Raw genomic sequence first — 23,747 nt, 5'->3', positions numbered from 1 at the left:
AAACCCTAATGAAGTGAACCTAATCAGAATTTCAAACTTTTTCCCAAAGAGAATAAGCCTAGATCTATTAGGTCTATCTAGCTTTCAATGTAATGATTAAATTAAGCAAAATTAGTGGTTTTGTTACCTTAATTGATAAAACCTAATTTTTTCACCATTACTTTGTGTGTGTGTGTGTGTGTGGGAGGGTAATTATAATACCATTTTAAGAAACTAGGGGTAAGAAACTAAAAGGGGAACTAGGAGTTAGGCCTAGAAAGGGATATGAAGTTGGGTAAAAATTAGAATTTTTTATTTTTTTTTTAATTGTCTTTCATGTATGTACAAAGATGTGTTAATTATGTTGTTTGCGTAGGGTTTTTTTACATATTTGTTTAGTTTTAAGTAGGTGAAATAATGAAGGCATTTACCCACTATAGAGGAGATACACATAAATTATTCAAAAAGAGTGATTTGAGCCTCTTAATGAAAAATAGATCTTCTTATCAGAATTTACCTAGATGGTTTAATAAATCAAATTAGCATGTCACTTGAAAATTATAAGAAAAATTCTTTACTGTTTTTTCTTTTTTAAGATTTTTTTTTAAGAGGTTAATAGATATCTTATATAAAGATTTGCATTGGGGTAACATTACAAATGAATTAATTAGTTTTGATGCACAATTACCAATTTATTTTCTAGATCCAAACATGTGTAGGAGTTCCAAAAGCCACATATTCACATCAAATTGGTTACTCTTAAACTTTTTAATTATATTTTCTATTAAGAACCATAAGATATTTTTAAATGAATTTTATTTTCATAATCTCTTAACAAAATTTATTCAAAGAATTTTTATTTGTAGGTTGGTGTGATAGTGGTGGAAGTGAAATGTATATTCTTTTGAACAATCTATACCACATAAAAAAAATATATTAAAAATAAATTTTTAAGATATATGATTAAAATAATGGATAATTTAATAGGAATAGTGTATTAAGAGGGGTAAAAAAAAATTCAAAATATAGAAAGTAGAAATGAACATTAAAGATATTATTTAAGATTTCATGAAGGAAAATGATATAAGATAAGATTACTAGGCGAATCTCCCATGACTTGATACACAATTTGAAAAGTTTGACATGGGAATTGATACATACAACTAGTTAAAATAGAATCAACTTGATTGTGAGATGTAAACAATAAATTAACATAATTAATTCAACTAAAAAATAAAAACGAATAATTTTAACACAAAATTTCTTTTAATCAAAAATTAAAATCTATTTTTAGTAACCAATTTCTCGATTGAGAGCACCAAAAGTTAAAAGCATGTGCTAGGACTGTATTATCAATACAACCCACATAAAATGGGTGTAAAATAGTATGCACTTCTTACCCCTTGGAGAAACATAAAACACAAGAATATCACTTCCAAAGACCAAATTTGCATTACCACAACAAACTTAAATTACAACATTTAATGGCACACTGATGAACACCACAATCCCAGAGGTGTTTGGGCATTATTGCGAGGAATCCTCCTCCTTTTTTATTTGCAAATAGAGACACCTTAAAGAGCTATGAAACAAGATGGCCAAACACACAAGGAATTCAGTTCAGTAATTAACAAAAGCACAGTGATGGCGGATCTCTCCTGCACTTCCAGTGAGCACACCAACCTGCCCCATCTTTTCTACAGATTCTGCAAATCCAGCAAAGAAGTTGTCAATGGACCCTTCAATCAGCTGATCAATATAATATCTGGAGGTGGCATCAGTAAGAAGTGCAGCATCTGATTGGAAAAGTCCCCTCCTTTTGTTCAACAGCTTGTAGTAACTAATATCAAAAGTCCTATGGCTCCCAGGGTCCATTTCAACTATTGTGGTATTGTCTTTTGGGCTCTTGCACTTATACTTCTTCAGGTTGTCTACATAATACTTGTCCATGGAAGGGTCCACGTCTGAATCTCCTCTTCCACTGAAGTTGTAAAGCCTTTTGCTGAAAGTGTTAGGCCCGCAAGTAGCGATGCCAATGGTATGTGCACCTGATAGGTAGACAAGATCCTTTATATCCAGGCCCTTGCTTGAAAAGGATTTAATGAGCTGAGAGAAATTGAAAGTAGGACCCGGTATATTTGCAAGTGCTTCGGACTCATGAGATATGAGCCCATCTCTACGTCCAGTGGGGACGTTCCAATATGGTCCTCCATGCTGTCAAACACCCACAAATTTCAAACTTTCAATTCAGAAATCAATTTATAAGTGAATGGATATCCTCTGTTTTTAGTTCTAGTTCTTAGTCCAAGAGGTATCTACATTTTATCTGTGTCGAATTTTAAAATAAATTCATAAATAATGTAAACAAATTTGTGAATGATATAAAATCTTTCATTCAAAAAATTTGTGAAGAAAGATAAATCTAAAACATTTATATTCCAATAAGATCCTTCATGCTGTCAAACATACATAAATTTCAACTCTAAATTCAGAAATCAATTTATAAGCGAATGGACTCTGTCCTCAATTCTTAGTCGAAGAGATATCAGTATACATTTTACTCTGTATTGAATTTTTAAACTAACTCATGAATGATACAAACAAAATAATGAATGATATAAAATCTTCCATCCAAAAAATAATTAAGAAAGACAAATCTAAAACAATTATAGTCTTATATGATCCTTCATGTTGTCAAACATACACAAATTTCAACTCTTAATTCAGAAACCAATTTATAAGTGAATAGGTATTCTCTATCTTTAGTTTATTGATAGTTTTTCGTCAATAAATGTCATTATAGATTCATATTCCATATGATATAATAAAATATAAAATAAACTTGTAAACGATATAAAATCTCCCAATAAAGACCTAAAGAGACATTAGTAAAATAAAAGGAGTGTTCTCAGTTGTCAGTTCTCACCGCTACAAAGACAGCATCTCTTGCAATGAGTGCCAAAATGTCAGCACAAGAGACCACCCCAGGGCAATGCTGCTCCAGAAGAGCCTTGGCCTCGTCTATCAGACTAAATCCCCTCAAAGACTGATTTGGAATTGCTTCCTTTTCTGCTTTATTGTCCTTTGTTGAATTCAAAAGCACAGACCCATCACATCCCTGTCATACAAGAAAAAAAGTGAGCCAATGGGTATCTTCATTTATAGAATAAATGCACACTACTTGATTGTTACACATGCATATACAGACCCGAACAAAGCAGTCATGGAAATGCATTCTGATAAGAGGAGCAGCCAGAGATGGAGCCAGAGGTATGTGCCTCTTCACAACATTATATACAATGTCTTCAGCAAGAGGGCAGACTTCATCATAAAAGCCCAACTTGAGGACTCCTCCTTCACCCATGCTGAAGAGGAAAGCTACAGCAACAAAAACAAATGCCCATTTCCTGCCATAAGCCATCATTCTTGCTGTAATGATCAGATTAATTAGGCCGCCTGGTTATAAATTGATAAGATGATTGGTAACTCACAGAAGTGCTTGATTTATAGGGATATGTGTGGAGCAGCTCGAGGATGACTACCTAGTTAGTTCATGCAATGTGGTGACGTTGGGTTCTCTAAAGTAGAGGCGGCTAGGGCTTATGGAATCATGCCTTTCGATCTTCTTTCTCAGCTTTTGCATTTCAATAATTTCATGGCTCTTTGTACAGATAATTACAACACTTATTATCAAAACCCGCCCTTGGAATTGAGCAGTTAGGATATAGATAGGAACGTAAGTATTTGTTTATTATTGTATACAAATTTCATTGAGTTGTTCTTCAACTTTCTTCTACTACAATATACGTCATCATCAACTACTCGCGACTACTTACAACATATGTTCTGTAACACTTTGAATCGAAACTGATTATTTTAATGCTAAGGAGAGAATTTAATAGTTAAAAGTTTTTTATTTTTCTGTACATCTCAAAATTATACATGATCAGTTTTATTTTTTACTATGTGGTAAAGATTCTGCTTATAATTAAGATCTATATCACCAAACTTTTTGTTTAATTTAAAAGGACCAAAAAAAAATGATAAACCCACACAATAATTGTAGATGACTTCATCAAAAAAAAGATAATAAGAATTTCAAATAAATAACTTTATCATTTATAATTTTCCAATTTTGAAAGAAAAAAAAGCTAGTCAAACTACTTAAAAAAAGAGTTTGTCATTCACTGCTATGTTCCATTAAAAGAAGCCACAGTATATACTGTAGAAAATACAGTAGAGATATTTACTGCTATCTTACCAGTTAATTTTTGAATCATTAAAAATATCATTACCATACCCATTCAAACAATACTCTTGAAGCTTAAAAAAATATATCAAAGTTTCAGATGAGATAACTTCTTCCCCAATTATCGACCCTCAGTCAAAAAGCTACCAGATAAGCCCAGGCCAATTTCTATAATTTTGAAAGAATTGCTGACCAAAGAGAGAGTGACAGACATTTTGTCCTGGTGTCCCTATGAACTGAAAAGTAGGGAAGGAACTACTAACCAAATCAATATGACAGAAGTAGAAGGAATGACAAAAGTTGGTTTCAATTAAAAAGAAAATATGAAGATAGTGGAGTTGTTGATACTTGCTTATATCTTAGCACAAGAAAATTCAAATGGAAGTGAACAGAAACTAGGCCTATCCATATCCTAACTGCCCATTAACTAATTGAAATGACTAATCTTAGTCAGGGTTGGTTATGTAATTCTATTGACTGATTACAATTGTTTTCACTCAACAGGGTCTCTATTAGACCGACCTCTGAAATTATTGAAACGGAAAAAGCTCAGGATGGAGAACATCATGCATTGTCATATGCTGATCAGCCCTAGCCGCCCAAATAAGTCCCCCTCTGAACTTCCACACCTCACTATAAATGGTTTGCTTCAATGGGCTACCATTCATCTCATCAATTAATTGCTAGAGAGACTAATTAGTCAGAGAACAATTGTAATGGTAGGTCATACCAGAAATTTGGTATTAGGTTTTATTACAATAGTTTATATGTTGAGCACAAGTGAAGGAGTGTTGGAGCTCGGTTTTTACAATTCAGTGTGCCCTCATGCAGAAGAAATTGTACTAAATGTTGCAAAAAAGCATATACCTTTGGCCCCATCTCTGGCTGCTGCTTTAATCAGAATGCATTTCCATGACTGCTTTGTTAGGGTTAGTACAAGTATCACCATGGCTTTATTTGATCTCTGAAACATATGGTATTGTCTTATTTATCGTGCTTGTTTCAGGATTCAGTTGTGTAGAATTCATTTGCATCAATGTTTTAGATCACACTCCATAATCCATCATCAGGATGAGAGAGCTCTAGAGAGAATGTCGAGAGATCACACTCCATGATCCATCATCAGGATGAGAGAGCTGTCCAGTTCTCTCTACAGCTCTCTCATCCTGATGATGGATCATGGAGTGTGATCTGAAATGTTGATGTAGATAAATTCTACACAATTAAATTCAGAAACAAGCACAATAATCATTATGAATATGAACTGTGGAAATCTAATGTCTCTGAATGCCTTACTTATATAGATGATGTCAGGATACTGATGAGTTCTTTGTTGTTCTTGATTAACAGGGATGTGATGGGTCTGTTCTACTGAATTCAAAAAATGGAAATACAGCTGAGAAGGATGCATTTCCTAATCTGTCACTCAGGGGTTTTGGTGTGATAGATGAGGCCAAGTCTGCATTAGAAGAGTACTGTCCTGGAGTGGTGTCATGTGCTGACATTCTTGCATTGATTGCAAGAGATGCTCTTCTCCTAACGGTGAGAAAACTCTATCGGATCATAACAAGCTTTTTTTTTCTTCTTTTCTCTTTGTTTGTTACAGATGAGGATCTTGCAGCTATGTAATTTACAGGTTATCAATTTTTTTATAAATAAAAAGTACCAGGCATTGATATTTTATAGTTTTACAAACTTGGAAATATTTTGCTGATGAATTTTAAAATTGTGCCGTGAGTATTCATTTCTTTTGAATGATTTTAGAGTCTGAATCTTTGTATTAAAGCACCTGTACCTATTTAAATCAGGATTTTTTTGTGTATGAATCTTTGCTTTTGAAAAAAAATGTTACAAGATGTTCTTTGTTTTAAAATTTTTTATTTTTTATTTAAAAACTTTATACAATAAATTAAGATTTTGAATATATTAATTTAAATGATAATATTATTTAATTTTAAATCAATTTATTATTTATAAATATTTTATTAATTATTATTTTTTATTTTATTATTATTTAATTATTAATTTTAAAATAATACCAATATAAATATAATAAATATTTTATTAAAATATTAATTTGATATGTATGGATATTAGTAAATTTAAATTAAATAATTTTATTTTTATTATAATTACACTACTTTAAATAACAATTACATGTTTATATATGTAGTCACAATTATAAAAAGATTAAGCAATTTTTTTTTAATTATATATATACATATGTCTTTTTTTTAAATGTTATATATTGAAAATGTATAATGCTTGTTCTTTTAAGTAAAAATGACAAACATGATTGAAGGTTAATTTAATTTTAGGAATTGTGAGATCAAGGTTTTTTTTTTAGTAAAAATTTAAAGAACTTGTTGCATGATGCCTTTTTAATAATAAATATTTATGAAAGATTCTATTTTATTAATATTTTGTATTATAATTATTGTCAAAGAATTATATATATATATATATATATATATATATATATATATATATATATATATTTTTTTAAATTTTTTTGATAAAAGTGGACGAGACCACTAAAATTATATTGATTATATATATTTTTACATGTGTCTGGTTCAAAGAGCACTGAAGGGAAAGAACCAGTAAGAAAACCCTTCAGTATTGCTCAAGAAAACATAAGCCTATCTACCCATTACAAAAAGCCCATAGGCATACCAAAACCCCCCAGATACATTGCCATCCACATTAGATATAAAGGAAGTTGTAAGAATCAGTCTAACGGGGAGCATTTGAAGATAGAGTCAAGAATGTCCACCAATAAATCAGAGCCATCACCCCACAATCCAGCCTGTCTAAACACCACAAGAATCCAAAGCTCTGAAGAAAACAAAACTCAGAGCCATGAGAGAACCAAGAATAAGAGATCCTGCCATCACAAATATGGTGAGCAAACATAGACAAATCCAAATAAAAAGCAGGAGAGGATATTGAAGACCCTCAAGGAGGAGGATGAGATCAAACCAAAGAATAATCCAAAGTAGTAACCAAAGGAATAATATCAAAATAAGAAAACCTCTGCAATACCACATTAACTGCTCTTTCCAATCCCTCAGAAAAAGCCACCATCCGCCGAATTTGGCAAGAATTCTCCATAGAAAACAGAACATGATGTTAGAGTGAAAAGCAAGACAAAGATCGAATGATAGCCATAAGTGCCCACCAACAATCGATATAACTGAGAATGGGATCACCATGTCATAATTATCAATCATGAAAGAAACCTGCTAATATGAGGATGATCACACAATGATAAAGTCAACGAATAGCATAATATCCCCAATCATTAGAACAACTACCTGAATCACTGATAGACCAAGATACCAAATGAAGAGAAGAGGAAAAAACAAGTGCTTAATCAGACCAATAGAAGAAACCCAACCAATTTCCTACCCCATGAATGAAATCTAACATAAGATATGAATAGCAGAAAATTGTCATAAAGACAACATCTTTACTACATATACTAACGAAGCATAGATAGTGAAGTAGGATTTCAAGAAGCAGGACCACCTATAAAGAAAGCATCTTCATGCAAGATGCAGGAATGTCCGAGGGAGAGATCTCCAGGAAATAGACACCCTCCACAACAGCCTTATTTGCTAAAAAATCCGCAATGACGTTGATCTCCCTAAAACAATGCGAAATAGAAAAAGTGGAAAAGCATTTTAACTGCTGAAGAATGTGATCTAAGAAATATTGAAGATGCCAAGATAGACATTTCTTGGCTACAACCGCTTGAAACACGACCATGGAATCGCCTTCAATAACAATGTCTTTAATGTTTAATGAAAGAGCGATATCAAGCCCAAAGGATAAAGCTTGAAACTTAGTCGTGTTGTTGGTACCATGTCCAATTTGTTTAGCCACAACTTTGATGACTTTTGAAGAATGATCAAAAATAACTACTCCAATACCAGACTTTCCCAGATTCCCCTTTGAGGCTCAATCAAACTGAAGTTTGAATGAAGGGAATGGAGGGGGAGTCCATCTGACCAATTTTCGTTTGACCAAAGAAGATAGACCTCCTGATACAGCCCCATGGGAAGGCAACAGACGAAGTGCGGACCATTTCCAAGTAACCTGATTATCCCAATGAGAGAAAGAACTGTGATGATCTGAGTTTTTATGAATGAACGAAAGAACCACCTCACTGATGGAGGTTTGAATTTTACCAATTACTTCAGAGAAAGTGGCATTTTTATGATTAAAAATTCTAGAATTTCTTTCAAGCCAAATATTCCAAATTACCAATGATGGGGCCACAACCCAAAGGGATGAATAAAACAATGAGGAAAACAACAAGGGCCAAGCCATGAAATGCGAAAGAAGATTGGGACCTATCGCAGAAGACCAGCCAAGCATGCCAAATAACCAATACCAGCACTCAGAAGAAAATGGACAAAACAAGAAAAGATGATCCATGGATTCCATACAATGACCACAAAAAACACAAGGAAGAATTATATATATTTTATTATATGTACTACGAGATAAATAAGTGTTTGAATATTGATATTCAATTGGTATTTCTCAAAATATTTTAAAATATTTATGTTGTTTTATTAGTTCTTTTAGATTTGATATATGAGCGATTATCAAAATTATGTAAAGATGATTTTGTTATTGCTCACTCTATTAAAAAACCCTTACTAGTTCTCACATTTACATTAGTTAAATAATAATATCAACTTTAAAGGAGAATTAGGTGAAATAAAATTTTGACTTGTAAATGACCATTAAATATATCAAGGGAATTTTACATTTTCTCATTTTATTACAAACCTTTATATCTATTGTAGATAAATAGGTCTCAATGTATATATATAAGTGCATACCCTAGACTTTTACACAACAAATTTTAGACTACTTTGGATATCATTGTGATTATGTTGATATAGTGCTTAACTTAACTTGTTTGATACATAAACCAATTCCAATCTTGACCTTATCACCTAAAAGTGATTTAAATCCACTACCTTAATTAGGACCAATCTAATCCCTTAGGACTTATGCTACCTTAGACTAGTTTAGACATTGTGGCCTCGTTACCAAAATTGAAATTCAAACCTCCTACTTCCAAAGTATATTTAAAAAAAAAATGGATACCTTATCACCTTGCATGCCAAAAATCTTTGTAACTTGAGAAACTAAGAGATCAGGTAGTTACAAAATAATCACAAGTTATTAGTTATCATTGAAATATTATTAGTAAATTAGAATAACATATTAGAAAGCATCTACATAAATAGAATTATATTCTTAGGCATCGAATCATCTTATTGTCGTGATATCTAAAAATAGTTTATATGTCAAAAAATGGGTTTGAAGTTAATAACAAGGAATTATATAATCTTGCCTCTAGTTGAATAATATATTATACTATGATCTTTAGCACTTTTACAATATGTCTAGCAACAAGTATAGAAGATGTATGAGTGTAGGATAGAAAGAAACATAAAAAATAGATAGATGGGCATGGTAGAAGGACTAGATTGTATGGTATTGAAATTAGCCCAAACTAGGCTACATGGCACACCCCAATCTTGCATTAGTTTCAATCATGTAATTCAATTTTTTTGTGTCATTGATCTCAAATCAATGTTAAACTTATCATTTTTCTCATCACTTTATAAAATAACACATGATCATCACACATCATTTTTTTGTGTCATTGATCTCAAATGTGTCATTGATCTCAAATCAATGTTAAACTTATCATTTTTCTCATCACTTTAATAAAATAACACATGATCATCACACATCAAATAAATGAAAGATTCAAATCATGCACTACTATTCTCTTGCTAGCTTGTTCTAGTCTCAAATCTATTAAGTTAGGTCTAATTCCGTACAAAGTTTGATTATTACATTAAACCTAGGTTGAGTAGGGAATTATGTAATAAATTGATCCATATACTATCCAAGCATGCACACCAACCTCAATACTTCACTTCACATTAAAGTACAAATCCTTCACACAAATTGATTCTTGTGCCACTTGTGTAGTACAAAATTATTTAACAACTCAAAATATATTATATCTGGATTGTGTTTATCCCTGCACATCATGCATTCCACTCACACAATTCCAAGGATCATGGCCAATAACTTCATAGGCTCTTTTCTCTAAGTTCTATGCTATATTTACACCTTTATGTGTAAGAAAACACATGGAATAGGTCCAAAAATCAATGCAAACTATTGTATAACTTCTAAATAACCATGTAAACATATAATATGCCTTTTGAAATCATTTCATGACATGATAGTTATCAACACATTTAGAAACTATAATTCTAACCATTCAGAGATCTAAAGAGTCACATATGGAAGTTGTCAATAATTTCAAACTTCCATAATGACCTTTATCTTCATGAATTTGCAATCTATGTGTAAATATATAGTATAATAGCATATATGCATAGTTAGAGAGATAAAGGATATATAAGAGAGATTACATAATCATGTATCTCCCTTAAGAGTATGACATGTAAAAATGATTATTTTTCTTTTCTAGTTCTAGAATTCTTCATTTTTTAATTCCTTACTTCCACATTGTTTCTAGACAAATGAAACATATAAAAAACATATTTAGAGCATTGTACCTAAGCTAGACCTAATATCTCAATCATTTGTATCAAAGTGGTTCATCTTGCACATCATATCAAATGAGATTAGAGTATTTGAGCCTCAAAATCAAGAGGTGAATGGTTCACAAGCTATTGTGTGCTAGCATGCATTACAACATTAGAACTTGGTGAAATAATACATAATCTCATGAACAACTCGTTCTAACATGTTGTGCATGTAACACTAATAAGTATGTCATAAGGTGCATGTAGTTCCTCACTTCATTCACTACTCATGTAACACTTGGAACCATGCCACATGAATTAGATCATTTATATCATACACTTAGACAAGAACATCACATAACATCTCAAAATGTTCATAAACAATCCAATACAAATTTTGGATCCATTTAATAATACACCAACTATCGACACAATAAGAAACTTGAATTCTAGGAAGCTCAACTATTTTAAACTTTGTTATAAATAATATTACATCTATATAATAAAAGTAACTTAATTTAGAAAAATAAGTGTGTTATTAATTTTAATTCATTAATTAATAGTTTTAGTTGTTTTGGGGAGTTACTTTTTCATAACATAGTTTGGATAGTTTTAAATGGGAGAGAAAGGCTTTATAAAACAATACAACATAATATAAAATAAATAAATACGAATCTTGAATGACCACTAATAGTTATTCATACTATTTATTGTTATATATGTGCAATAATGGTTTAGTTTTTGCAATTATTTTTTAACATCTAGTCTAACATCTTTTTAATTTGGTATCAAAACAATTTGAGAATGGGCATGAGAATAGGAGATAAGTTCTATAGAAATTTAATGGGTTTTATTTGTTCCAAATAATTGGATTTTATGAATGCATGGAATGGTTCTCAAGAGCACTTGGAACATATTTATCGAATTCAATCTTGGTAAGGAGATTAAAGATTTAGCTCATGAACTAAAATCATGCATTATTTGTATATCATCAACTATCATAAATCTAACAATTATTATTTATTGTGTTGATGATAATGCTAGTTTGTGTTTAAAGATCGGAAATTGATAAAACATAAGTTTGAAAGGATAGGATGATTGGGATGGTTCAAACTTTATAAGTTTAATATATTTTACAAAATATGCATGAATATTTTGATTGACAACCATTATAACTAGTTGTAGGATTTAGAAGGATTATGAAGAATCTTCAATTCAGGTGTGGCTTCTAAAAGAAAAAATGATATAAAAAGGAATTCAAATCCAATTCAGGCTTAAGAAATGAATATGTGTACATACCAAAATTTTGATGAAAGGGGAGTTTCCTTAAGAGAGTTAGTATAAGAATGATAAACATCTAAAGAGGTAGGGTAGCTTAGGATTTTTTTTTAATTTTAAAAACTCTTTAAGAGTGTTTTTTTATTAATATTGTATTTTGGTTGGGCCAATCAAAGCACTTAAAGTTGTCTTAGTGATATTTCAATTTAAATCTTATATCTAAAGAAAGGGATTGAAAGATTAGAAAGATAAATTATATTTTCTCATTTTAGAAGTAATAAGGTGTAATAAATGTTACTTTAAATATATTGATATTTTTTTGTTGTAAAAGGTGCATGAATTTTGTAATAGACAATTTATATACTGTTTTTACTTTTTTTGAAAAAGGGGTAAAGATTTATTCAGAAAACACAGAAATACAAAGATCGGGCTTTAGGCCCACCAAGAAAACAACCAAAACTAAAAGGATTCAAAAAGAACCACCACCACCACCACTGCAAAGTCCAGTGACCATAGCACTAGATCCAACTGTCAGATTTCCAATGATAATACCTTTTCAAAAAGCCCTCAGAAAGATGATGTGGACTACTTTGTAATTACACCAAAAACCAGGCTCATCTGGAACCTTGAAGGGCTTCAAAATTGATAATGAAAAGGAAACAAACATGAAAGGGAAATAGATCCTACACCACTGGGTGCTCTTGCATCATCCTGTCTTCTAGCATTAACTTGTCTAAAGTTTCAAGATAATTAGGAGGTAGACCATCTCTTCCACTAAAATCCCAACCATCAACATGCTCTGAAGCCCACTTGGCCAAGCAATCAACCACTCTATTCCAATCCCTGGGAATATGACAAAAGGAGACAAATTCCAATCTATTACATAGTTATAAAAGTTGTTTGGCCACAGAAGCTAATTGCCAACTCACATCATTCAAATTATGTTTGTTCAACATGTCCAAAACAAACTGAGAATCTAACTCACAAATAATCTTCCTCCATCCTAAAGAACAACCTCGCTCAACAATAATCTTAATAGCTAGGGCCTACATAAGATTGTTAAAGTGTTGCCTAATATAAATAGAGAAGAAAAAAATTGCACAACCTTCATCACCTCTACCTCTACCTCCAATACTTGTATGTCCAGGATTCCCACTGGAAGAGCCATCGGTATTAATTTTTAAGATTCCCACAGGAGGGGGAATCCACCTTCCATCTCTTCTTATCCGATGCTTCGCATGTCGAGATCTATTTCCAGTAACATAGTCCATTTTTATGTTTTCCAATTGCAAATTCCTTACAATAGCATGATCACCCAGATCAACATTTTCAGACAAATTGCACTTAGCCAAGATTGTCTCCTAAAGCCTATTAATTGTCTTCTGCCACAACTGAGGACTCCCTATATGTGAATCACAAAAGACCCTCTGATTCCTTTCCAACCAAAAAGTCTAGATAATGATGGTTGGCCCAATAGCCCAGGCCACTTGAAGAAAAGAGGTCTTTGTTGGGGGTCTGCCCAGGCTATCCCAAAATTCAATTAAGGAGGTAGCATGAAAATAAGCATGTTGCCAAGCCTCCCACCACTTGTGGCAAATCTCCCTAGAGAAAGGGCAAAGAAAAAATAAGTGGGAGCAGTCTTCCTCATTATGCATACAAAGATAACATATAGATGGACCCTGGAAGCCTCTCTTACAAAGATTCTCCCACATGAGGCATTTCCTCTGAGTAGCCAACCATAAGAAAAAATTACATTTCGGCCAAGAGAAGTTATTCCAAATCTTCTTCCACTAGGGAACATCTGTCAGGCTATGCAATTGCCTATCAAGCTGAGCATAACCTCCAGCAACAGAAAACTTGCCTTTTGGGTTAAGACCCCAAGCCAAAATATCTCTCTCCTTGAGGGAGCTACATAACCTACCCTCCAAGATATTAACCAACACCACATGATCCTCATTCAAGCCACCCAAGGGCCATTCAAGAGGATCCTTCCAACAAGTCACCTCAACCTGTCCAATGCGCCTAATTATTTTAATATTCTCCACCTTAACCCATCCAACATCAGTGAAAATGTTGCAAAGAGGCTGAAGTTGTGGATAACTCGACAGAATAGGAGGGTGACCATCCCAAGAGTCCTACCAAAAAAGAGCTTCAAAGCCTCTATTAAAAATCAAAAAAGGTCATCTTTAATAAGTTGGGCACCTTTTTTAAGAGTATCCTAGATACAAGAGCCCCCACCCACTAAACTAAGACGAGGCACCTCATGGTCATTAGCACTAGGGAGATACTTGTGGGTTAAAATATTGGCCCAGTCCTGATCCTGACTGTTACACCACCTCCAATACAACTTAGCTGCCAAGGCCTTGCTAACCAAAGCAATAGATATAAGGACAAGACCCCCATCATGTCTTGGTCTACAAAAAGAGTCCCATTTAACTAAACTCCACTTAGAAGAAAGAAAACTATCAGACTAAAGAAATTGATGGGAAAGAGCATCAAACTCTCTCAAAAAGCTAGAGGGGGGAGCCTGTACAAAACACCTATAAATGAGAAGCGCTTGCACCACAAACTTTAGAAGAATCACTCTTCCAGCAGAGGATAACCACCTGTAAGTCCAATGATTAACCTTGCAATGAAATTTATCCAAAATTCCTTGCCAAAAAATCTCTGCGCTGAACCCCCAAATCTAAAGGAATCCCGAGGTACAACAAAGGAAGGGACCCCGTCTAAAATCTGAGGATCCTAGAAATCCTATTCGGAATAAGCTGAGGACTATTAAAGAAGTATATGGATGATTTATCTTCATTAATTTTCTGACCTGAGGCTTTGCAATAGATATCCAAAGCTCTCTTGAAATTCACTGCCTCGTTGATTCTAGCCCTACCCATCAAACCTGTGTCATCCACAAACTAAATATGAGAGTAGGGAGGTAGAGAATTGCTCCAACTCCAACCCTGAATAAGACCATGTCTCAACTGGGAAGTGAGAAATTTGTGAAGACCTTCAACCATGTGAATAAATAAATAGGGAGATAAAGGGTCCCTTGTCAAAGCCCCCACGAAGCGCTAAACAATTTCAAGGGTTCCCCATTAATAAGAACTAAGAAAGAGGTAGAAGTCACACAACTAAGAACCCAATTCATCCACTCTTCTCCAAAACCAAAAGCCAAAAGGATCTTTGGTAATAAATCCCAACTCACCCTATCATAAGCTTTGCCCATGTCAAGTTTAATAAACATAGCCTTCTCCTTAGAGGATGTCATCGAATGAATAGTCTCCATTGCTATCACAAATCCATCAAGGATCTATCTTCCATCAATGAAACCACCTTTCTCCTTAGAAACCAAAGTACAGAGGAGAGGTTTGAGTCGTTCAACAATCAATTTAATGATTATCTTGTAGACATCATTACATAAAGAAATAGGCATGTACTAATCCAAGATATTAGCCCCCTCCTTTTTAGGAATGAGAGCCAAGAAGGTAGAATTCATAGATTTGAGAATTTATTTATTCCTATAGGATTCCTGAACCACATCTAGAAGATCATACTTTATAATCTCCCAAAATTCCTGAAAAAAACTCAATAGGAAACCCGTCAGGGCCAAGAGCCTTGCCTTTTTTCATTTGAAACACAAACCCCTCAAGTTCAGATAACAAAATGGGTTGCAAGAGAGAATCATTCATTTCAACAGAGACGAGAGGGGGAATACAGTTCAAGATGGTCCTCTCTTCCACCATAACTTCAGGATCCTCTTTGGTAAACAAATTAGAAAAATAACTCACAACTTCCATAGCAATTTCTTCTTTAGATGAAAAATGAACCCCTTCTAAAGATATGAGAGAGGTAAAAGAGTTACCATTCCTCTGAGCCTTAACAAAATTATGGAAAAAAGTTGTATTTCTATCACCTTCTTGGAGCCAATCCACATGAGACTTTTGTTTCCAGAAATTATCCTCACGCAACTCCCACTCTTCTAAGTCTTTAAGAGCAAGGGACTCAGCCATACTGAGCTCCACAATCATCCCTGGATCCCTAATTTGACACGTAACCTCATCCAGCTTGGATTGAGCTATCATCTTGTGTCTATGCAGATTCCCAAAACATTGTTTATTCCACCTCTTCAACCTGTATTTCACATGTTGTAATCTCTTCCCGAAGGTGTACATAGCTCGCTTGTGGGTAGGCACCCCTTCATACTACCAATCAACCATAAGATCCTTCAACGACTGATCATGAAGCCACATCAATTGAAATTTGAAAGAGGGATTTTTGGAGGTTCTAAAAGATGTAATAGAAAGCTTAATAGGCCAATGATCAGAACCCCTCCAATCAAGAATTTCTGAACTGGTGGACCACCTATCATGCACCCAATAGCAGGAAACCAAAAATCTATCAAGCCTTTCAGAAATAGCCTCAACACCACTCCTCCTATTATTCCATGTAAAGACACCATTAATTGGCTTCACATGAATGAGATGCAAGAGACCAATATTGTCTTTGAGTAAATTTGAGGAAGGATCAAGCCTGAATAACCCACCTCGCTTTTCCTCCAAAATAGTAACAGGATTAAAATCTCCAGCCAAAATCCAAGGGAGAAAAGGGTCTTGAGCCCGAACAAGATTAATGTGAGCCCAAAGATGTGACTTACCCACAAGATCAGTAGGAGCATAAATATTAGAGAAGAGGCATCTTTCTCCAGTCTCATAGCTAGAAGCGACCATAGAAATGGAAGACTTGCTAGAAAACCACCACAAAGGGGAAACTTTCCTCATGTTCTAGAAGCAAGCGACCCCCCTGAACTGCCATGAGAGCTCACTCCTTTCCAAAGGCCCTGGGGCTAGACACGCAAAGCACAATTGGCCAAACCATCCAATGAAAGCTTGGTTTCCTGAATAAAAACAACATCAGGAGACTCCGAGTCAATTAATCTATGAACAACCTTTTGTCTAGGGATGTTGTTCAACCCCCTTACATTCCATGAGAGCACAATAATTTATGTGGTTGAGAGAAGTGGGAATTAATGGTCTTCACAAACCCTGATTCAACCAAAGTATCACCGATAAGCTTAACCTTTTCCTGATCCATTTTTTGTCCACTCCATAAAGGTTTGTCTAAAGAACCCTTTTTGAGGGTCTTCTGCTGCAAGCCTAAAATAGGCAGGGCTTTGTTACTCTTCACAGAACCTGAGGCCACTATAGTGGAAGGAGAAGTAGACTCCATGACCACTGCTCCTTCAAGGACCTGTGACCCACTAAGATCTCTGTTGTCCTGAACATGGGAAGGAAAATCCATAATCATTTGAACATCCTGTTGATTCTCCAAAGATAGGGCCCGACCCTCTCTCTTGGAATCCCCATCCAACACCTCATGGTGAAATTGGGTACCCAAGGACATTTCAACTAGAACTCCTTCCTCTTGGACAAAATCCTCTAGAACATCAAACCTACTTAGGGTGACATCATTTTGCCTATCAAACCATGTTCTCTTCTTTCCTTTGTCTTTATTCCAAGGTTTGACAGGAATGAAGCCATCTTTATCAATAGGACCATTATGCATAGGGGCTTTCCCCTTATCTCCCCCCCAGAACAAAGTGAGGAGGATCAGAAATAGCCAATTTAGAAGATTTATTTCTTGGGCATCTCCATTGTAAATGGCCATATTCATGACGAATTCTACATCTAAATGGCAGGGTCTCATAGTCCAGCTGTTGGATCCAAGAAGATGTCCTCAAACAGATTTCCATAGAGTCTGGCAAAGGATTATTTAAATCAACTTCTACACATATAAGAGTGTAGGAAATTACCTTTCGATCTTGAGTTTGTGAAGCCAAACCCACAGGTTTACCAAGAAGCAATGAGATTGAGTGAAGAATATCTTCTCTCCATAATTCCAACGTGAGCCTTGACAATCAGATCCACACGGGCACACGAGAGGGAAGCTCCTCAGAAAAATTAAATCCAATATGCCAATGTTTGATAAAGAGTCCCACCTGGTTGAAAAAATAAGGGCCACCCTCAAAATCCTTGTTCCTATCTGCTAGGTTGGAAAAAATAACCAGAAAATAGTTATTGGCTACCATAAGTAGCTCCATATCTCCTTCAGGGTTCCAGACACAGCATGCCCAAGACTCTAAAACGGGTATAGAAAGGCGAAGACCAATAAATTTGCATATGAGAGCATGATTACACCAATATTCAACATCCTTTGAAATTTGCTCAGGTTGAATAACCAGAAACGGATGATCTTGGGATCTCTCCAAACAACCTTTCACCTTTTTCATGTGAAAAGGCTCTTTCGAAGAAGAGACGCCTGCCCCTGATTGGGAATTACTAATGTGTTCCTTTCCACATGCATGCAACAAATGAGACGGATCCGCCATATCTAGATCTCCATAGATCATCTGAGAAGAGGATAATCCTCTATTCTCCATGGATCCAGAGAAAATACCAAAAGAAAAAAGAAGAGGGGCGGAAAACCCAACCCCAAAACCCCACACACCCCCAACGGAAACCCAAAGCAAAAGAAATAGAAAATGGTTGCAAAAAAAACCCTATGACAACCCAGAAAACCCGACCATGGGCAAGCAAAAACCCACCCCAATAAGCAAGAACCTCCCCAAATGAAGCAAGCAGAGCGCAGGACACTTGCTAGAGCACGTCGGCCCTAACATGACACCCACGCAAACGTAGAGCCATCTTTCAATCTCCAGAATTTCCCCAAAAATACTTTTTATTACACGACCTATAGATTTTTATTTTTTAAATGAAATTCACAATTTATATACTATTACTAAGTTTGAGAGTCACAATTTTCATACATGGCAAATCAAGGTGAAATTAATTTTAATTAAAAATATTTTATGAAATATTTTAGTTGAAACATTAAAAACACAAGATGTAGATGAATCCACAAAACAGATAGTTGAAGAATAGAAAGCAATAATATTCAATGGTCTTATATTATTAGATGCATATTTACATCGCATTGATCTTACAAAAACCTTAAAATGGAAGTGAAAGTATTGTTAATCACATTAGTATGTTTCAATCTCTTATCAACCAACTTGCTCGTATTAATTATAAGATTGAAGATAATTATCTACCCACTAATTTTAATGAGTATTAGGATGCTTTAAATTTTTTATAATGTTAAATTGATATTAAATAGAGTCAATCTGAGTTTAGGAATTATGATTTCTTCCTTGATTGATGAACAAAGATGTCTCAATAAAATCACTTGATTAGTAAAGAAACTATTATGTTTGTCAAGAAATGTACATTTCAATAGGGAAAAATATTTTTAAAAAATATTTGTATAGTAATCAAAGAGGACTTATCTTGGTAAATATTTTCAAGACATGCCAAGAATCTCAATAAAGCAAGTTGAAGACAAATAAATCTCTAGAAACCAATAAGAAAGAGATAGACTACTATGGTTTGGCAATACATAATCAAGAATCTCCCCACCATGATAGTGAGGAAAAATAAAATTATTAAGGACTAAGTAGGGTCAAAGAGGGGGATGTAGGCATAGGAACTTGAAAGAATCTTATTGTATCAAGTTAGCTTTCCACTCAAAGATAATGCTTTGCATGAGACTTGTGCCATTTTTACATTTGTGTTCCTTCTTAGAGCAAGAGGGAATTAACAATTGCATGTGTTGTAAATGTGAATAACTGAGTATGTATTGATCCATAGACTTGTTGAATTATATTTATAGACAAATAAGTTTGTCTCAATCCATAGACATGAATTTGTGTATTTCTATAAATTTGAGTATGCTTTAATCCATAAGAAAAGAAGTGTTGTTGTTGTGGATAATTTAGCATATCTTGATTAATAGTTAGCTCATGTTGTTGAATTATTGATAGTTTAGTATGTCTCAGTTCACATGTGAAGTGGTATTCTTATGGCTAAAAAAGCATGTCATAATTCACAAGAGGAATTGTGTTCTTGTAGCTAATCTAGTACATCTAGATTCATATGTATTGTTTTATAATTAGGACATTTATTGATGTGACTAATTTGGTGTATTTTGGTTGAGCGAGGAGATTTGATTACTACACTTCATCATATTTCTAAATAGGCTATTGCGTTTAGTCAATGCAATATTATATCCTTTTGTTCAATTTGATGTAATAAGGGGGGAGGTTGGAATTAAGATTACATCTATCTAGTATATATTATAGATTAGATAAATTTAAATAAATAAAACATGTCTTAGTTTTTCAACATTATTAGTTTATAATGTTAGTTGTTTTTGGTGTTACTTTGAAATAACATAGTTTGGTCATTTTTTATGGAAAAGCAAGGCTTTGTAAGCCAATGTAATATAATGTAAAACTAGTGAATGAGAATTTTGAATGATCATTAATCGTTTTTCATATTATTCAATATTATATTTGTAACAATGGTTTAGTTTTTGCAATCATCTTTCTACATATGTTCTATCATTGTTTCAATTACTTCCATGATGACCTTTGTTTTCATGAACACATAATCTATAAATGTACATTTATGACACGAGAAGATATAGACATCAATAAAGAACTGTACATGATTAGAGAATATACATAATCATACATCTCCCTCATATATAAATTGCATAAATCAATAAATTCTTAATTCAATCCCAATATTACTCTTTATATAAATCCTTATCTTCATATTACTTTCATAGACATATAACACATTTAACTAAAATAATCCCTCAATATACCTGAAATCAATAACATTGTTTTTTAATACTTCAAAAACTATTTTAATTCAAATTTTATGAAACCATATTAATACACTTTTCTTAATATCATTGTATGGTTTGTCTTTAATTTGGAATGTCTATTTACTAAAAATATTTATTACATGAAATATCAAAAATATGTTTGATTTTAAAGAATAGTTTGCTAAGTCTAAATGGAAAAACATATATCTATTATTATTTTATTTTGGAGATGGAAAGTTGAATATGATCCATCTTTACTTTTCTATATCTATTCCATCTTCACAATAGACTACAATGTAATTTAGGTAGTAATCTTAAAACCCATCTATTGAAAATTTAATTATGCCGAGTTATGCCGAGAGGCATCTACAATGACATCAAAATGTCCGTAAACAAAAATCCATTTCTGAAACAATTTGACATGCAAATGATAGGTAAATGCATGAAATATGTCATGTTTCAGCTTTTGTGGAGGTGTTATTTTATTCCTCCAAATAAAATAGAACTCTTGCCACTTATAGCCAGCTAGATTCACAGTTTTTTGCATGCAGGACTTTAATGAATTTGTATTCTTGGTGTTTAGTATATTCACAACTTTTTGCATGCAGGACTTTAATGGATTTGTATTCTTGGTGTTTGTATTTTAGAAGAATATTTATTTTACAGATGATTCTCTTGTAATATCTCTCTGCATATTTTACGTAATATAGATATACAAGTGATCACAAATTTTCAAAATTCATATTATAGAGAATCTTGTTTTTTGTTTATATTGTGTTTTAAGTTCTTTTAAATTGATATTTTTGATATGATTTATTATTATGATTCTTTTGACTTTCTATCTGTCAATAATAAATTGCAAAATGTGATTGATTCAAAAACCTTGAACACAATTTAAACCAAAAACAACATTATCTACAGAAAATTTGTTATAAAAAATATTGATTTGTTCAAATCTCAAATTTCATTTCCAATTGAATTTCGAGTTTCGATTTTTTCAAAGATACAGAAACACAAACACAAATTTTCTTTAGTTAGAATTGAGTAATTTGTATTATTATGCTTTAATACAAGCAGGGAGGGCCATATTGGGAAGTTCCCACAGGACGGAAGGATGGACTGGTATCTAGTGCATCTGAAGTACTGACAAATCTTCCATTTGCAAGTTTTAACTTTTCTCAGCTCAAAGCTTCCTTTGCCAGCAAGGGGCTCAACATCAAGGATCTTGTCGTCCTATCAGGTAACAATATAATTGAGATTTCCTAGAATACTAACATAATATACATAGTAGTTTATTCTTATTCTTATTTTTGGTTCTTACAGGTGCTCATACCATTGGAATTTCCCATTGTGGCCCTTCCTTTAGTAACAGGCTCTACAACTTCACAGGTAAAGGTGATGAAGACCCTTCCATGGACAAGTACTATGTAGCCAACCTGAAGAAATATAAGTGCAAGAGTCCAGCAGACAGTAGCACCATAGTAGAAATGGACCCTGGGAGCCATAGGACTTTTGATATAAGTTACTACAAGATGTTAAAGAAAAGAAGGGGGCTTTTCCAATCAGATTCTGCACTTCTTACTGATGCAACCTCCAAAGCATATGTTGATGAAGAACTTGTGGGCTCAAATTATAAATTTTTCTCTGACTTTGCAAAGTCTGTGGTAAAGATGGGGCAAATTGGGGTGTTGACTGGAAATGATGGAGAGATCAGGCATAACTGTGCTTTTGTTAATTGATTGTCTGTCATATGTGTGTGTTAAACAATGAAGACTGATTGCACCTGTGCTTTTCTTTGTGAATAAAGGGAGGAGGAGAACCTCAATAAATCACAGGGTGTTCAATCTTTACTTTTTCTCCTCCTCCCAGATCTGTCTCTTGGGTTGTCTTATGCCTTGAGAATCTTCTAGGAAGTATATCATGGTCATATTAGATAAGTTGTCACATCTCATGGAGGCAGCACAATGACTAGTGCTCTTTTTGAAGATGTGAGGATAAAAATGTTCAGAAATGACCATTAAAAATAGAACTGATGTTGTGAAAGGATAAATATGATCGGAAATGGCGACTTAATATAGAATTGATGTTTCATTTATTTTAATGGGAAACATGGCCCCTACATAGTATTTTTTGTAATATAGATCTGTCGGGATCATTAGTGCTATTATATGCATTTAAGTCAATGTCCAAATAATTTAGGAAATTTTTCAAAAAAAAAATATAGAAAGATATTTTTTAACAATAATAAAAAACATTAAACTTCAAAGAATAAAAATTTACAGAGGTTTATTATAGATCTATCACTTTCAGAAAATAAAGGAATTCATAAATCAATAAGACACAAAATTTTAGGAAAAAATGATTCGAATAATAAGATCAAATCATCATGTAAGAACTACATAAAGTGTGAAGATTAAGCCAAAGACAAGGACTCTCAATCCACACAATTCCAAATATGATCAACATCAGAGGCCTATTTAGCCAAATAGTCTACAACAAGATTCCATTCTCTAGAAATATGAAAAAGGAGATGGCATCGAATTTATGCAAAAGGAAAAGAATTTACTCCAAAGATGCAAACCACCAAGAAAATTCATGAGACCTTTCATTGTTTAGAAGTGAGACTAAAATCATAGAATTTATCATTTTTAAAACTAGAACCCAATTCATAAGATTTCTCTAGAACCACAAGGATGGCTAAAAAATCCATCTAATTATTATTGCCAAAGCTTGTAGCAAAGAAAAAAAGAAGTGAACTATACCAACATTAATGCTATCAAATTTTCACAATCCATGATTACTATTTTACCTTGTGACTTTTGGATTAGACAGTGTAATAAATTTCTATTGATGATAAAAATTTCTTACACAATCCAATCCATAAGTCACAAGGTAAAATTATACCAACATTATCCTACTCAATT

At 33.3% G+C, this 23,747-nt stretch overlaps 2 protein-coding genes across 2 annotated transcripts; one reads left to right on the top strand and one right to left on the bottom strand.

Annotated features, from left to right (window-relative positions):
- Positions 1–1,406: 1,406 nt before the first annotated feature.
- Positions 1,407–3,454, bottom strand: LOC131070434 (peroxidase 39). The gene is made up of 3 exons (XM_058005959.1): positions 3,188–3,454; positions 2,906–3,097; positions 1,407–2,193 (listed from the first exon to the last, which is right to left on the bottom strand). The coding sequence occupies exons 1-3, from the start codon at positions 3,401–3,403 to the stop codon at positions 1,600–1,602; spliced, it is 1,002 nt and encodes a 333-aa protein (XP_057861942.1). The 5' UTR covers positions 3,404–3,454; the 3' UTR covers positions 1,407–1,599.
- A 1,097-nt stretch (positions 3,455–4,551) lies between these two features.
- LOC131070386 (peroxidase 3) lies at positions 4,552–22,864 on the top strand. Its single transcript, XM_058005896.2, has 6 exons — positions 4,552–4,612; positions 4,733–4,870; positions 4,916–5,157; positions 5,579–5,770; positions 21,901–22,063; positions 22,147–22,864. The coding sequence occupies exons 1-6, from the start codon at positions 4,552–4,554 to the stop codon at positions 22,560–22,562; spliced, it is 1,212 nt and encodes a 403-aa protein (XP_057861879.2). The 3' UTR covers positions 22,563–22,864.
- The last annotated feature ends 883 nt before the right edge of the window (positions 22,865–23,747 follow it).

This window comes from Cryptomeria japonica, chromosome 3, assembly GCF_030272615.1.
Source record: "Cryptomeria japonica chromosome 3, Sugi_1.0, whole genome shotgun sequence".
Classification (NCBI taxonomy): Eukaryota; Viridiplantae; Streptophyta; class Pinopsida; order Cupressales; family Cupressaceae; genus Cryptomeria; species Cryptomeria japonica.
The sequence above is the reverse complement of the archived record's forward strand: the minus strand, read 5'-3'. Positions and strand labels throughout refer to the sequence as shown.

Coding starts and splice junctions, on each gene's coding strand:
- LOC131070434 (XM_058005959.1), bottom strand. CDS start 3,403: ATGATGGCTTATGGCAGGAAATGGGCATTTGTTTTTGTTGCTGTAGCT. Junction 3,098..3,187: donor TCCATGACTGCTTTGTTCGG/GTCTGTATATGC, acceptor CTTGTATGACAG/GGATGTGATGGGTCTGTGCT. Junction 2,194..2,905: donor GAGATGCTGTCTTTGTAGCG/GTGAGAACTGAC, acceptor GGTGTTTGACAG/CATGGAGGACCATATTGGAA.
- LOC131070386 (XM_058005896.2), top strand. CDS start 4,552: ATGAAGATAGTGGAGTTGTTGATACTTGCTTATATCTTAGCACAAGAA. Junction 5,771..21,900: donor GAGATGCTCTTCTCCTAACG/GTGAGAAAACTC, acceptor TAATACAAGCAG/GGAGGGCCATATTGGGAAGT. Junction 22,064..22,146: donor GGATCTTGTCGTCCTATCAG/GTAACAATATAA, acceptor TGGTTCTTACAG/GTGCTCATACCATTGGAATT.